The sequence below is a fragment of the Arvicola amphibius genome, chromosome 2, assembly GCF_903992535.2.
Source record: "Arvicola amphibius chromosome 2, mArvAmp1.2, whole genome shotgun sequence".
NCBI lineage: Eukaryota > Metazoa > Chordata > Mammalia > Rodentia > Cricetidae > Arvicola > Arvicola amphibius.
In genome coordinates, this window is record NC_052048.2 from 130,301,491 (window position 1) to 130,314,936 (window position 13,446).

A 13,446-nucleotide genomic window follows, 5' to 3' on the forward strand; every position below is an offset into this window, starting at 1 on the left:
CCAAGGTGGGCAAGTGTTTTTAAAACTTCTTTTTATAGCCGGGTGGTGGTGGTACACGCCTTTAATCCCAGCACTCGGGAGGCAGAGGCAGGCGGATCTCTGTGAGTTCGAGGCCAGCCTGGTCTACAAGAGCTAGTTCCAGGACAGTCTCTAAAAAAGTTGCAGAGAAACCCTGTCTCGAAAAACCAAAAAAAAAAAAAACAAAAAAAAAACCTTCTTTTTATGGACTGGGGTTGTATCTCAGAAGAATGCTTGAGTCCTGGTTTGATCCCCAGCCCTGAATAAAGACCTAGTGTGGTCATGCATGTCTGTGATCCAGTACTGTGAAGGCAGAGGTGGAGGACCAGAAACTCCAGGTCCTTCTCAAGTAGCAAGTTCAAGGCCAGCTTGGGCTATGTGAGATCCTGGATGAGAGAGAGAGAGAGAGAGAGAGAGAGAGAGAGAGAGAGAGAGAGAGAGAGGAGAGAGGGAGGAGAGGGAGGGAGGGAGGGAGGGAGGAAGGGAGGGAGGGAGGGAGAGGGAGGGAGGGATAGGGACGGAGGGAGGGAGAGGGAGAGAAAGAGGAAGAGGACAGAGGTTGAGAGGGAAAAAGGGAGGGGAGGGAGGGGAGGGAAGAATCCGGGAACTTAAAACCTGCAGTGGTTGAAGGGTCTTCGGCCCATGCCTTTCCCTCCTATTTGGGAGCCTTCTGCTTTGCTCTCAGCCCTGCCACACCACAGTGCTAGGCCCTGGTAGCAGTTTTGTCCCTCATCCCTCCTGACAAGGACTTTGACAGGGATGTGGTTGGTTACTGGCTTGGCCACCTCCTCTAGCTCTCACACAGATAAACCATGATGATTCAGATGCCCCTCAAGATCTAGTAATTCTGCATTTGTGCCCCAGATACCCGGAAGCCAGAAGAACGTTCAGGACTTGTGGCTTGTTCTGATCTGGTGGGAGGAGGCAGATAAAGGGGCATAATTACAGCCAGTTCTGGAGAAGGAGTGGCAGGGAAGAAATGGGCTCTCAAACTCCTTTCAGTTTTATTTTGATGGTGGCCCGTCCTAGGAGCAAAGGGAGCGCTCATGGGGCCTGGCTAATGGCTGGGTCAACTGCACTGCATTTCCCCTCAGTCTTTCAACAAAGTCAGAATCCAGAGAGAATCTAGGAAGAAACCATATCTATCCTGATGGCTGAATTCAACAGAACCCTGCAAACCACTTCAAGGGCCCCAGAGAAGGGCAGGTTTTAGGTTTGTCCACTAAACCTGCTTCTGTCTAGAACCTCATCTTAAATGAGCATGCTGGTACACGCCCATAATCTCAACATTTGGGAGGCCGAGGCAGGAGGATTGCTTAAGTTTGAGGTCAGCCTGGCTACAGACTGAGATCATGTCTCAAGGCCAAGGCCACAGCAAGCCATATCAGTCATACAGTTTTCTTACACTGGCTCTAACTCTGAATCCTCGGAGAAGAGAGAAAACCCTCTTCCTTCTTCTGCCACCCGGGGCTGCTGCACCCAAAGGCACCATCTTCCCTCCCCACTCTCTCCTCCCCACGTCTGTCCCTGGTCTCAATCCTTGCTTTTGCTTCAACTTCCACTCTCTCCATTGCCCCCTTCACTCTGCTCTGCCACTGTGAAACGAGCTTACACGGGGACAGATGAGGGTGATCATAAGAAGATCGTCTCTGGGGGCTGGTTAAATGGCTCAGCACTGGCCGCCAAGCCTGATGCAAGTCTGGCAGGCCGTCCTCTGGCCTCTGCATGCGCATCGTAGCTCAGTGCACCCCCCCCCCAAAAAAAATAAGAGCAATAACTTTTTAGAAATCAGATCTGGAATGAGTTCTTCTGAAGTATGACTACTTCCCACGTTTCCCCTCCTGCCTGGTAGCGCTAGCATCTTGCCGCAAGACTTAGCGTAGTGTTGTGATTACTGGGAGGACCTGGGATTGAATGTCCCCAAGGGTATGTCCCTTCACTACCACGATACAAGAATTTCCAGAAACTGCTGAGGAAGCGGCAGAAAGGACCCAGAGAGAATGAGTTCTGCCCAAACACAAATCTTCAGTCTTGTAGAGGGGGAGCAAATGGCAGCCAGGGCTGGGACCAGGGAGATCAAGAACCTAGCAGAGTTCTAGTCCGGGTGTGTGCAGACAAAACCACTCACCACCCCGCATATGTGTGGCGCTTAGAGCTCACACCTGCCGTCTGAGGGCACAGATCAGAGATGCCTTTCAACATAGATGGGCAGTCAGGAGAATGGCAGGTGAAGGTCCCCGAGATTATAACACTTTTGACCACCCCCACCTGCCGCTACCTATCTAGGAGGAAAGCCCTCCCCCTGAGGCTCTGTGTTTGGATGTGGCATAGAACATGTAACCCTGGGTATGGCTTCGAAGGTTTGGGGTAAGATAAACACACAAACCAAGGGCTCCAGCCTCGCCATACTCTATGGGACCACAGAACTGAAAGACATGAAGGGAGCCCACAGGCTCCCCTAGTTGAAGGTCATTGTACTCTCTTGGCAGGGGAGAGAATAACGTGACTCTGTAAAGAAACAGCCAGAAGTGGGAACAGAGCCAAACCCTCTTTCTGACACCCTCTGCCTCGCCCTAACCTGTCACATTCCAGATCCTTCACGGGCAGATTCAAGCCTGCAGAAGCTGTGGGTGAGTTCCAGCAGAGTGGTGGGCGGCCTGGTATTTTGCCAGCGGGGAAACGGGGGAACTGAAACACTCCTCTTTCCCTTTCTGGGCTGCAGGCACCTGGAGGGACTTAGTGGGAAACTTGGTGGGCTTGCGGGTATTTGGACAGGTCTGGAGAGAGGCCAGTGACTGCCCACTTAGAACAACTGTCACCTCCTCCGGGAAGTCCTCCTGGCACTTGCTGTACCTCAAACCCTTGTCTCCCTCTGGACACTCACTCCTTGTGACCCTTGAGCAGGCCAGAGGAAATTGGGTCAGCAGCCCGGGAATGCCACTGGACCGCCTGATAAAAGTGGTTGTCACCACTATTGCCACCAACACTGAGGATAGGCAACACAGGAGGAGAGGAGAAAGGGAAAGGGTCCTGCCCTGCTGTGCTCTCTTCAGCTGTTCCTGAGGTCTAGGGCTTGTCTGTCTGCGCTCTGGGTCCCATCATCCCCATACTGCCTCGCAGATAGGCCAGCCTCCCTCCTGCCACTTGCCGATGCACTTGGCTCATTATCCCCACACCCTTTGCTAAGAAGCCCTAGTGCCAAGGGTGCCTGCCCTGCCCTCCTCCCGTACATCACTTCAAACTCACTTCAAATCCCATCTTCAGGGACCCTCCTGACCTCATGGTCCGTACTGGGTTTGAAGATCTGCCAGCCCAGCCCTGCCGGCCAGGACACTTGTGCCCTGTTCTAATGACTGGTGCCCTCCCAGCTATAACTTGAGCTCCATGAAGACAGGGGCCACATTTGGTCGTCATCCTGTACCCTCTAGCACTAGGCAGGGCAGAGCAAAGTCAGACCTTGTTGGCTGAGGAAGCATGTGGCAGAGGCCCGAGGCGGAGCTGGCACAGTCAACCCTGTCTCCTTGGGAGGTCATAGGAGGTCAAGAAGCCCAGGGTCTGTTTTCTGCCCTTCAAGGAATAAAGTCTAGCTAAGGTTCTCAACCTGTGGATCACAATCCCTTCAGCAAATCTCTAGCTCCAAAACCACAAAAAACAAAAACAAAAACCCCACATTTACATTACAATTCATAACAGCAGCAAAATTACAGTTATGAAGTAGCAACAAAAATAATCTTATAGTTGGGGGGGTCACCATAACATGAGGAACTGTAATAAAGGGCCACAGCATTAGGAAGGTTGAGAACCACTGGTTAGGGGTTATCCCACCCAAGTGCCTGCCCCTCCAGCAAGTGCCTTTGGAAAAGACCTTGGGTTTCACTGCCAAAGGTCAAAGTGTTTTACACATGGGGTCACTACCACCTTCCCCTAACCTCCCTGATCCAAGGTCACCTTGGAATAACTGAAACTCAGTATACTCCATGCAGCTCACTAGCTGGGGGAAAAGAATGAGATGCTTCTAATCCAAGGAAGAAGAAAACCCAATTTATACTGCTGGGATTCTAAGGATACGGCAGCAAGGATGGGCAAAAGAAGCACCCCGAAAGGGCACCAAGTATTGGGGTACCTCCCATCAGGTAATAATCCCAAAGGCCCTGGGAAACCTTTGGGGACCTGGGAAAGCCCATCATTGTTACCCTAGGGAGAGCAACACAATTGAAGACATGGAGGGTCAGGGGTGATGTGTTTCCTGTGTGGGGAGTCAATACCTGAATCGATGCAGGCATGAAAGGCAGGATCTAATTCGAGCCCAGGTCATCTCTCTGACGACCGTTTTGGCTCCAGGTACCACCTACACCTTTTGAACCTGCATGGTGCCACTTCAGAGAGGAAAGCGAGTAGGAACCACAGGGAGCCTGTGCCTGAATGAAACTTGAAGCCAGTCAACCACCCAACTCTAGGGGCGTGGCTCTGCCTCTGGGGAACGCAGGATGGAGCTCTGTACCAGCTCGCCATTGGTAAGTCAAGGTTCTGGGGTTGAGCTTGACCAGGGCCGTGGCTGTCCCTCTGTGAACGAGCCCACAGGCTGGCATGAGCCGCACATCTCCACACTCACCATGTTGTTCCAGATCCTGAGGGCGAGTGCGCTGGGATCCTGGGGCGAGGACCTCTCCTGGAGGAGAATGAGGTAAGAAAGGACTCTGTCACTATACCCCCACCCCAAGGATATGATGATCTCTACATACTGACTGACCCATGTGGACAGGGTCATGGCCCATCCAGCTCTGTCCTCTAGCCCTTCCTCAAGGAGCAGCACATTTATAGGAGCGCTGTCTGGGGTTAGGGTTTGGAGGTCAGGGCTGGCAGGAACAGGGTGAATTTCTGGTTTCTCTGTATTGTTATGGAGCCTCCAAAACTGAACTCAGAACAGGAGCAGGTGACTGGGAGGTGACTCCATTGGGGCAGTGAGGCACGGGCAGGGAGTCCTTCCCACCTTATAAACCATGACTTTAAACAGCAGGTAAGTCTTGGAGGTGGCACAATGAGGCCAACAGGGAGAAGCTGGCAGCTGTTCCTCCACACAGCCCTGAAGGCTAAGGGGCTACAGAGACCCCGTTAGGCAGGCATGTCTGCCTCTCAGGGCTATACAACCCTCCTCCCTTGGGGAGGAAGACACAAATGCCTCTCTCCAGGGATGGAGGTAGAGGAGCACACAGAGGGAAAACCTAGAGGGAACGGTCTGGAAAACGGCAACCTCTGTAATCACAAAGGTGGGGGGGTACCCAGGGCTCCTCAAGCCCCAGGCCCTGAATTCTTCCCACATGCTAGCTCGTGGAATCCTGACATCCACTCCAGATGGATGGGATATTAGTAATAGTACTTGTTTTACAGATGTGAAGCCAAGGCATGGGGAAGTCAAACTCTTTGCATGAGATCACACAGTTGGCCCATTACTGACGCAGGGCTTTAAGCCAGGCTATCAGCCCCAAGGCTCTGCCTCTCAGAATCTGCCTCACGAGACTCTGCAACCCCATGAGGGAACCGCATGGGAAAGGATGAGAGACTATGGTGACATTGTTCCTGAGACTGCACATCTGGTATTCAGTGAAGGCTGTGGATTCTGTGGAGGAGAGGGGGCGGGGAGGAGGCAGGGGTAGGCGTGTGGCCCAGCCTTTCTCACCATCTAGTATCCATACTCGAGATGCCCCGCATGGCTCACTCACCAAAGATGGTTCTACCTCATAGAAGAAAGGCTGGAAAACCACTGTGAAGGATTCATGGTTGTTGAACTTGCTGGAGGCTAGGAGACCTTCCCAGGCTTCCTGGAGAAGGGACAAAAGAGTGCCCGTTCAAGAGCCCACACCAGCCAAAGTTGTTTGGCATATGAAGACCCTCCCTCAACCACCTCTACACATCATACCAAGACCCTCACTAACCACCTCTACATGTGACTGACAACCGTGTGCTGCTTGCAAGGCCCCCCTTGCCTTACATTCATTGTCCCCCACCCTCCCTGTTCTCCTCCTCCACCCTCCCATGCCCCCCTGAACCAGCAGCCCAGGTTCCAAGTGAGGCTTACCTTATAAGACCACTGCATGACAGCTTTGGACAACTTCGTTGTCTCCTCCGAGCAATTGCAAAGCTCGGGTGCCGGGCTGCAGATCAAAACAAGCCGAGCATGATTGCATATCCTGGTAGAATAGGGCTACCCCAGAGGACCTCCAACGGAGAGAGTTGCTTAGGGAGAGGGGAGGGGTAATTGCAGCCTTAGAGGGTGCAGGAGAAGAGAGTATGAAGGTTGGGGTGTATCTTTGGGTTACCGGTGCTGTGATGAAAGCAACTTGGGGAGGGAGAGTTTATTGGGCTTATAGATTTTGAATTACAGTCCATTGAGGGAAGTCAGGGCAGGAATTCAAACTGGGGAGAGAACCTGGAAGCAGGAGCTGATGTAGATGCCATGGAGGGAAGCTGCCTCCTGCCTTGCTCCTCATGGTTTGCTCACCTGCTTTCTATGGAAGCCAGGACCACCGGCCCAGCGATGGTCCCACCCACAGTGAGCTGGGCCCTCCCCTATCAATCACTAAGAAAATACTCTACAGGCTTGCCTACAACCCCATCTTAGGGAGACATTTTCTCAGTTAGGGTTCCCCCCTCTCAGACGAGTCTAGTGTCACAACAACACAAAACTAGTTAGCACAACTGACCCCTTGCCAACTTGACACACAATCACTGTTAAGCCATAATCTTTCCTCTCTTGTCCATGTCTTAAATCTCCTATTAATCAACATCACATTATAAAACATTACAAAGTTAAAAATCTCAGACTTTATAAAAATCAAACACTTAAAATTCAATATCTTTAAAAAAATCCAAAGTCTCCATAAAACTCCTAAAGCTCCTTAAAAGCTCAAAGTCTCTCAACTGTGGGCTCCTGTAAAATCAAAGTAAGTGAAATACTTTCTTACTTCAAAAGAGGCGAACCAGGGCACAGTTACACTCTGAACAAAGCAAAACCACACTCTGTGTAAATAACTCAGAGTTCAATGTCTGGGATCCATTCACAATTTTCTGGGGTCCTCCAAAGGGCCTGGGTTGTTTACCCAGCTCTGCCCTTTGCAGTACGTATGGATCATCGTCTTCTAAGCTCAGACCACTCCAAGGCCTGCTGCCCTTGGCATCTCCAAAATTCTGGGGTCTCTTGCTGCAACGGGGCTGCACTTTCACCATCAGCCTCTCCCTCTTCTAGGCTCTTCCTCGGGCACTCCATCCCTCCCACACAGCGCCAAACTTCAGCTGCTCTCCGTGACTCCTTCACGCCTTCAAAACCAGCACCACCTGCCAGCACCACCTACCTGGGTGATTCTTACACTACCAAGTTTGGCTGCCGGCACAAAGTGCGACCTTGGCCACCTCTGGAACACAGTTTCTGTATGCTCTCAAGCAAGTCTTCCCAGAAGACGTCATCTCAGTGATACCGGTCTCTTTCTCAATCACCGCTAATTTCTCAGCTCCAGCTGACCAGCATCAATTGTCCAAGCAAAACAGAGCTATCACTCTAATTCATATCACAGCTGATTCTCCAAGCCCAGCTGACCTGAATCACAGATTCTTAATTCAAAATATGCAATGACCCCGCTAGTGCCTTTAAGTAATTCTTAAACTTCCTTTGGAAACTTCACAAGCCAGACCTCTGTCATCTGTCCGGCTCTCAGGTTCATCCTCCATGTTCTCTCAACAACACACCACCCTTTGAACACTGAATGACTCTTCTAGACCAAAGTTCCAAAGTGTTCCCACAGTCCCCACCCCAAAACAACATGGTCAGGTCTTTCACAGGAAAAAAATCAACAAGCCTGGTACCTATTTCTCTTAGGATTAGCATTGCTGTGGAAACACTGTGACAAATAAGCAATCTGGGGAGAAAGGGATTTATTTGGCTTACAAATCCTCAAGCCCTGAGGAAAATCAGGAACGCAAACACAGCAGGAACCCTGGAGGCAGGAACTGATGCAGAGGCCATGGAGGGGTGCTGCTTACTGGCTTGCTCCTCGTGACTTGTTCAGCCTGCTTTCTTATAGAACCCAGGACCACCAGCCCAGGGATGGCACCACCCACAGTGGGTTGGACCCTCCCCCATCAGTCACTAATTAAGAAAATGCCCTACAGGCTTGCCTGCAGCCTGATCTTATGGAGGCATTTTCTCAGTTAGGGTTCCCTCCTCTCAGAGGAGTCTAGCTTGTGTCAAGTTGACAGAAATCCCCAGCTCAGGGTGGAAGGTACCCATGGAGCCCTTATCCACAGGGTCAAGATATGACATGAAGGTGTTCTCTTTCTCCCTTCCATGTGCTCCCCAATCTCAGAAACCCACACCCCATCGTTTCTCCTTGTGCCTCCCTTCCCATCAAAACTCCTTTCCTTTCTCAACTGTCCTTGTTCTGATTTCTTTCATATAAGTTTCTTTTTTAGACTCAAATACCAGATTCTGAAGATAAAGCAAAACTCCTATGAGAAATCTCAGAAATATACAGGGATCAAGTTCTGAGACATTAAAATACATTTAGTTTTTTTTCCCTACTCGCTAATACTTCTTGTCGCAGAGATATTTTGCAAACTCTCGTGGGTTTGTGGTTGTTTAAAGACTGTATCTCATGTAGTGGCTCAGGCTTGCTTCCAGCTGTTGCATACAGCTTCGCCCTTCTGCCCCTCTCTCCATCTCCAAGGGCTGGGACTACAGATGTGTATCACCACACCTGGTTGTATGCCATGCTGGAGACTGAGCCCCATTTCTGCATGCTAGGCAAGCATGCTACCAACTGTGGTTGAAACTCGCAAATCGTTTGCAAGGGTGGGGGTGGGCTCTATCACAGAATCAACCAAATTAAGTATTGCAACATTCTCACTGACTCTGGCACTCATCAGTATGTGAGCTAGATATATTGAACCCCCCAGCCTCCAGGCGTGGGTCTCCCCAGGGCATCAATGTATGTGGAGAGCCCTGCAGTACTGGCATGTGGCAATCATAACCGCACAACATATGAGAACTAGTCCCCCCCCCCCTCTCTCTCTCTCTCTCTCTCTCTCTCTCTCTCTCTCTCCTTTACCTGAACCCAGTCTCTTGATGCTGATGAGACATGTCCCAAACCTCAGAGAGATCCACCAAATTCACAAATGCTCTGGGAACCTAAGGGATACAAAGAGACATAAGAGACAGGAAGGGACATGAGCATTTGCCGAGCTGCCCTGGCAGCCACAGCTACCTCTGGGCTCTCTGCAACCCTGTGGGCCTCATTTGGGAGGGGCACCCTTTTCAGGGTTTGCATAAGGTTGGCCCAAAGCTGCCACCCTCCAGCTGTGCATCTTAGAAATGCAGCTGTTCCTCTCACTGGTGGTCAGTGCAGCCCCGACCCTGGGGAAGTACATAGCACAAGGGAAGGTAAGCTACAGCCCCATCCTCGGATGCTCAGAACCTGAAGCCTCTAGAGAGGCCAGCCTCAGTCAGAAAGCAAGGGCACTGATTTCCCTAAGAGCTGCCAAGCCCCTCTCAGGAGCACCCCCTTGTAAGATGGCGAGAAGGCGGGGTCTTTAGAGCATTCCATGACTCAGGATCTTATTCTCTCACGAGAAGTCCAATTCCCCAACTCCAGCAAATGCCACTGGGAGCCAATCAAATCCCTCCTCAGCTTCCCTTGAGAAGGGCTTCAGGGGGCACCCAAAATGATGCATGCCTCATGTTGCATGTCCCAAGGCTCCATTGGTTGGGGAGCCAATGTCTCACCTCCTGGTGCAGGTAATTCAGTATCTCACACAGCTTTTCCATGCTCTTCATCAAATGCCTTTTCTGTGAGAGAAGAACTGGGCTGAGCAATGGTGGCTACAGGGAGTGCATGAGGCCCGGGGACCCAGACCCAGATGACCTCCCCCCCCCCAAGAGACTGTGGCTGGGGCCGAATGGAAACCAGGATTCCTCAAGTTGCTTCACTTTGGTGTGGGTTTTGGGTCCAGTCTCTATTTCTCTAACCCATCCTCCATCAGAGTACAGTCAGCCTCCCACTAGGGAGGTGTTCCACATCAGAGACAGACAAGCCCAAGGTTGGAACATGATGAGAGACACCGCGGTGGCTCTGATGCTCCCAGGAAAGGGTGGGACGCATTCCCAAGGGCTGAGGGAGCTGCTTTTATCTGAAGAAAAAAAATCAAATCTGAAGAGGGAACATGATCAGCCTGGATTTAGGGACCTAAACAGAGCTCAGAACTTCCCAAAGGAGACCTGGCACAGCTCAATGACTGAAAGGCAGCTAAGCCTGGAGGCCTGTTTGACTGTTCTTTTACCTCCACACATATGGTATGTGACACACACACACACACACACACACACACACACACACACACGGCCAAAATAAGCAAATATAATACAATAAAACATTTAAAATCCCTAACTTCCACAGGACACAGGCTAAATATCCCTTATCGGAGATGTTTGGGACCAGAAGTGTTTCTGACTTTGGAGTCTTTCAGATGGGGGTGTGGAAGTTTGCATAGATTTTGTCAACTGATCATTTATTATCTGAAAATCCCAAACCTGAGCCTGAAATGCTCAAACGTTTTTGGATTTGGGATTCCTGACCAGAAATCCAAGTATGTCTGCTTGCCAGATCCCTCCTTCTCATACCTCACCCCGATGCTGATGCCGTGTTTGCCCCGAGTCAGAGAAAGGGTCCCAGAGAGAAGGACTCATTACTGGAATGCATAAATCCTTTGCCCCCTCCCCGCCAGTGCAGCCCTCTCCCCGTCTCTGCAGGTGAGAAAAGGAGCAAGTGAGAGGCCTCTACATTTGACCCCTGGTTAGCATTTCAATGTGAAACAGAAATAAAAAGTACGAGACAGTGCAGTCCTCAGCGGGCTCCAGACTGGCTGTCCCCTGAGGCAATGTGGCTCAGATGGCAAGACAAGGAAGGGCAAGAAGCTGTGCTATTACCTGAGGGGACAAGGGCAGGGGCCCTAGAGACAGCTGCCAATTACCAGACTGGGGGTTGCCGGGGAGGGCCGCCTGCCACCCACAGCATAGGAATAAGCCCCTCCCTGTCTCTCCTCTGCCCTGCTTTGGTGAGAGACTGGCAGAGGCAGCCCAGCCCATCTGTTGCAAGAGTCAGTGAGAAGCATTCTGTCTGAATTCTTTGGAGCATCGCACTCACCCCCACCCCCGTGAAGAGTCCTAGTTAGTGGGTCCAGAAATGTTCCTGCTGTTCATCTGTATCTCATTCAGGATATCCGCCCTCCTTAGGGGATGTGGAGGAGTGTGGCGGCCCCTCCTCCTGCCCTTGCTAGTGTGAATCTTGCTTTAGAAACTCCCGGGTCAAGGGTTTGTCTGTAGCTATTTGGGGGAATATAGCTGGGCTCATCCAGTCATCCCTGGCACGGACGGTTGTCACTTGGCTCACCAACGGTGTTTATTTCCGAGTGGAAAAGGTTATATGCCTGTACTGTCTATTCTAGACATTTGTCTTCAAACTACCTGGACCATGACTCCGTGCTCCTCAGGGCAGCCCAGTGCAGGTATTCAGAACAAGGATAGCAAAGACATCATGAGTCCATAGCCCCCTGACTTCGTACAACAAACTAGAGTTTTTTATAGTTCATTCCGTTCCATGTCCTTCTTCCCTTTACTCTGCAGTTTCTGCTGTATCCTTCCTGACTGATCTGTCAGGACTCAATAACGTACCAGCGTGCATGACCTCAAAACCTAGAAAAACACTTTTACGTGTTTAAGATACAAAAAAAAAAAAAAAAAAACCAACAACAACAACAAAAAAACCCTCGAAGGCGATAAATGACTGCCAGTAAAGCCAATGCTGAAACAAGAGGCAGCAAACTCACACTGCGGGGTGAATCACTCAGCAAGACCAGGTCTAGTCTGGCATCTGATTAGGTATCAACACGACAAAGTCTTGAAAATACGTGGTTGATGAAAGACGCACAGCGCACACCTATACGGACATGTCTTGCGGAATCTATTAATATGCATACCAAATACATTTTTTTTTTAAAAAAAAGAATATTAAAAGTTGAAAAAGATGTGCATTACTTGTGGAACTAAAAATTAATTTAAAAAAATCAAGCGACATAAATGGGGCGCGTGTACTCAGAACGCATCATGTATTCAATAGTGCTTGAAGGGGTAAATACACGAAAGGCAAGAAATCATGTACACTTGCGTGGCTGCAAGTCAGCGTGCAGAAAAGACGTCCTGAATGAGTATAAGGAACCATGAATGCACACTCACACATTAAAAAAAAAAAATCAAATGCCAGCCTGAGCAAACTCATTGCAGATACGACAGCGTGTGCCTGAGTCTGCATGTAAGAGGGTTACTTTACACATGGGCAAGATAAAGGGTGAGCGGCTGAAGAGGAGGGCAGCAATGTCCAAGTGCACGCTTGACTAGTCCAGCGCAGAGACACATAATTCATGAGCTAATGCTGATACGCACAATGACCCCAGAGAGAACAAACAGAGCGAGGAAATCTCACTTGGCACAGGTGGACAGAAACTTTCATTTGTATACAATACACTCAGAAGATCTGCAGAATGGCGAGAGCTGCCTAGGGGAGGGGATCTTTATCCCGAGTCTCCCGGAGTTCTACAGCACTAAGGGAAGTAGCCCAGGGATCAGAGGGAAAAGGCAAGACATGGCAGGGGAGGGGCATATCAGGAAATTTAGCTACACCTGAGCCATGGCCTGAAAGAGGTCCTGAGAGCTGGGCTGAGGGGTCAGTAGTCATGGTAACTGACAGAGATGGCTTGGTGGCAGCTGGACTTTAGAGTCCACATGTCCTTTACACTGCCACACCCTATGTCCCCCAGCCACCCTACTCTTTCCGATGACTGGACTTGGTCTTCCATAAATACTGAAGTCACAATCTGCAATGTAATCACCTACACAAATATTAAACAAAACTACACAGTTTGTTTCCAGAAAAGCCAATGAGCCTGAATGATAAAATCCACAGGCTGTTTGCCTTCGGTAAACACTAGCCTTCTCGCCCAAGCTGGACCACATAGGTTTCGGGTGTGTGCATCCTACACTATTCTGTAAACTCAGCACTCATGTGAAGGCAGATGAAGAGAGAGGCAAAACAATTCTTAACCACTAGGAAGCTAGTGTAGAAAGATCATTAACTCAGTTTATCCAAGCCTGAATTTGTTTTCCTCATAGAAGAGCTTGGTGGGCATTAAAAAATCCCTAGTAGGATCACATGAAATGTAGAAACTCCTATACAGCACAGGGAACGTCAGGGTGAGGATAGGGCCTATACACACAGAAGGCATTGTGTGATACTTTGATTGTATTCTGACAATAAACTTTGCTTTGAATCAGAAGGTAGAGCTAGCTGCTCGCTGACCAAAATTAACCATAGAGGTTTTGGAGGACTG

At 50.1% G+C, this 13,446-nt stretch overlaps 1 protein-coding gene across 1 annotated transcript in view; it reads right to left on the reverse strand.

Annotated features, from left to right (window-relative positions):
• Plb1 (phospholipase B1) overlaps positions 1 to 13,446 on the reverse strand; it is a 123,266-nt gene that overhangs the window by 92,316 nt on the left and 17,504 nt on the right. The window contains exons 10-14 of the mRNA XM_042054553.1: positions 9,791 to 9,853; positions 9,117 to 9,196; positions 6,095 to 6,170; positions 5,739 to 5,837; positions 4,631 to 4,687 (exon numbers count right to left, since the gene is read on the reverse strand). Of these exons, the coding sequence (XP_041910487.1) occupies positions 4,631 to 4,687; positions 5,739 to 5,837; positions 6,095 to 6,170; positions 9,117 to 9,196; positions 9,791 to 9,853 (375 nt within the window). The remainder of the gene's footprint in view (positions 1 to 4,630; positions 4,688 to 5,738; positions 5,838 to 6,094; positions 6,171 to 9,116; positions 9,197 to 9,790; positions 9,854 to 13,446) is intronic.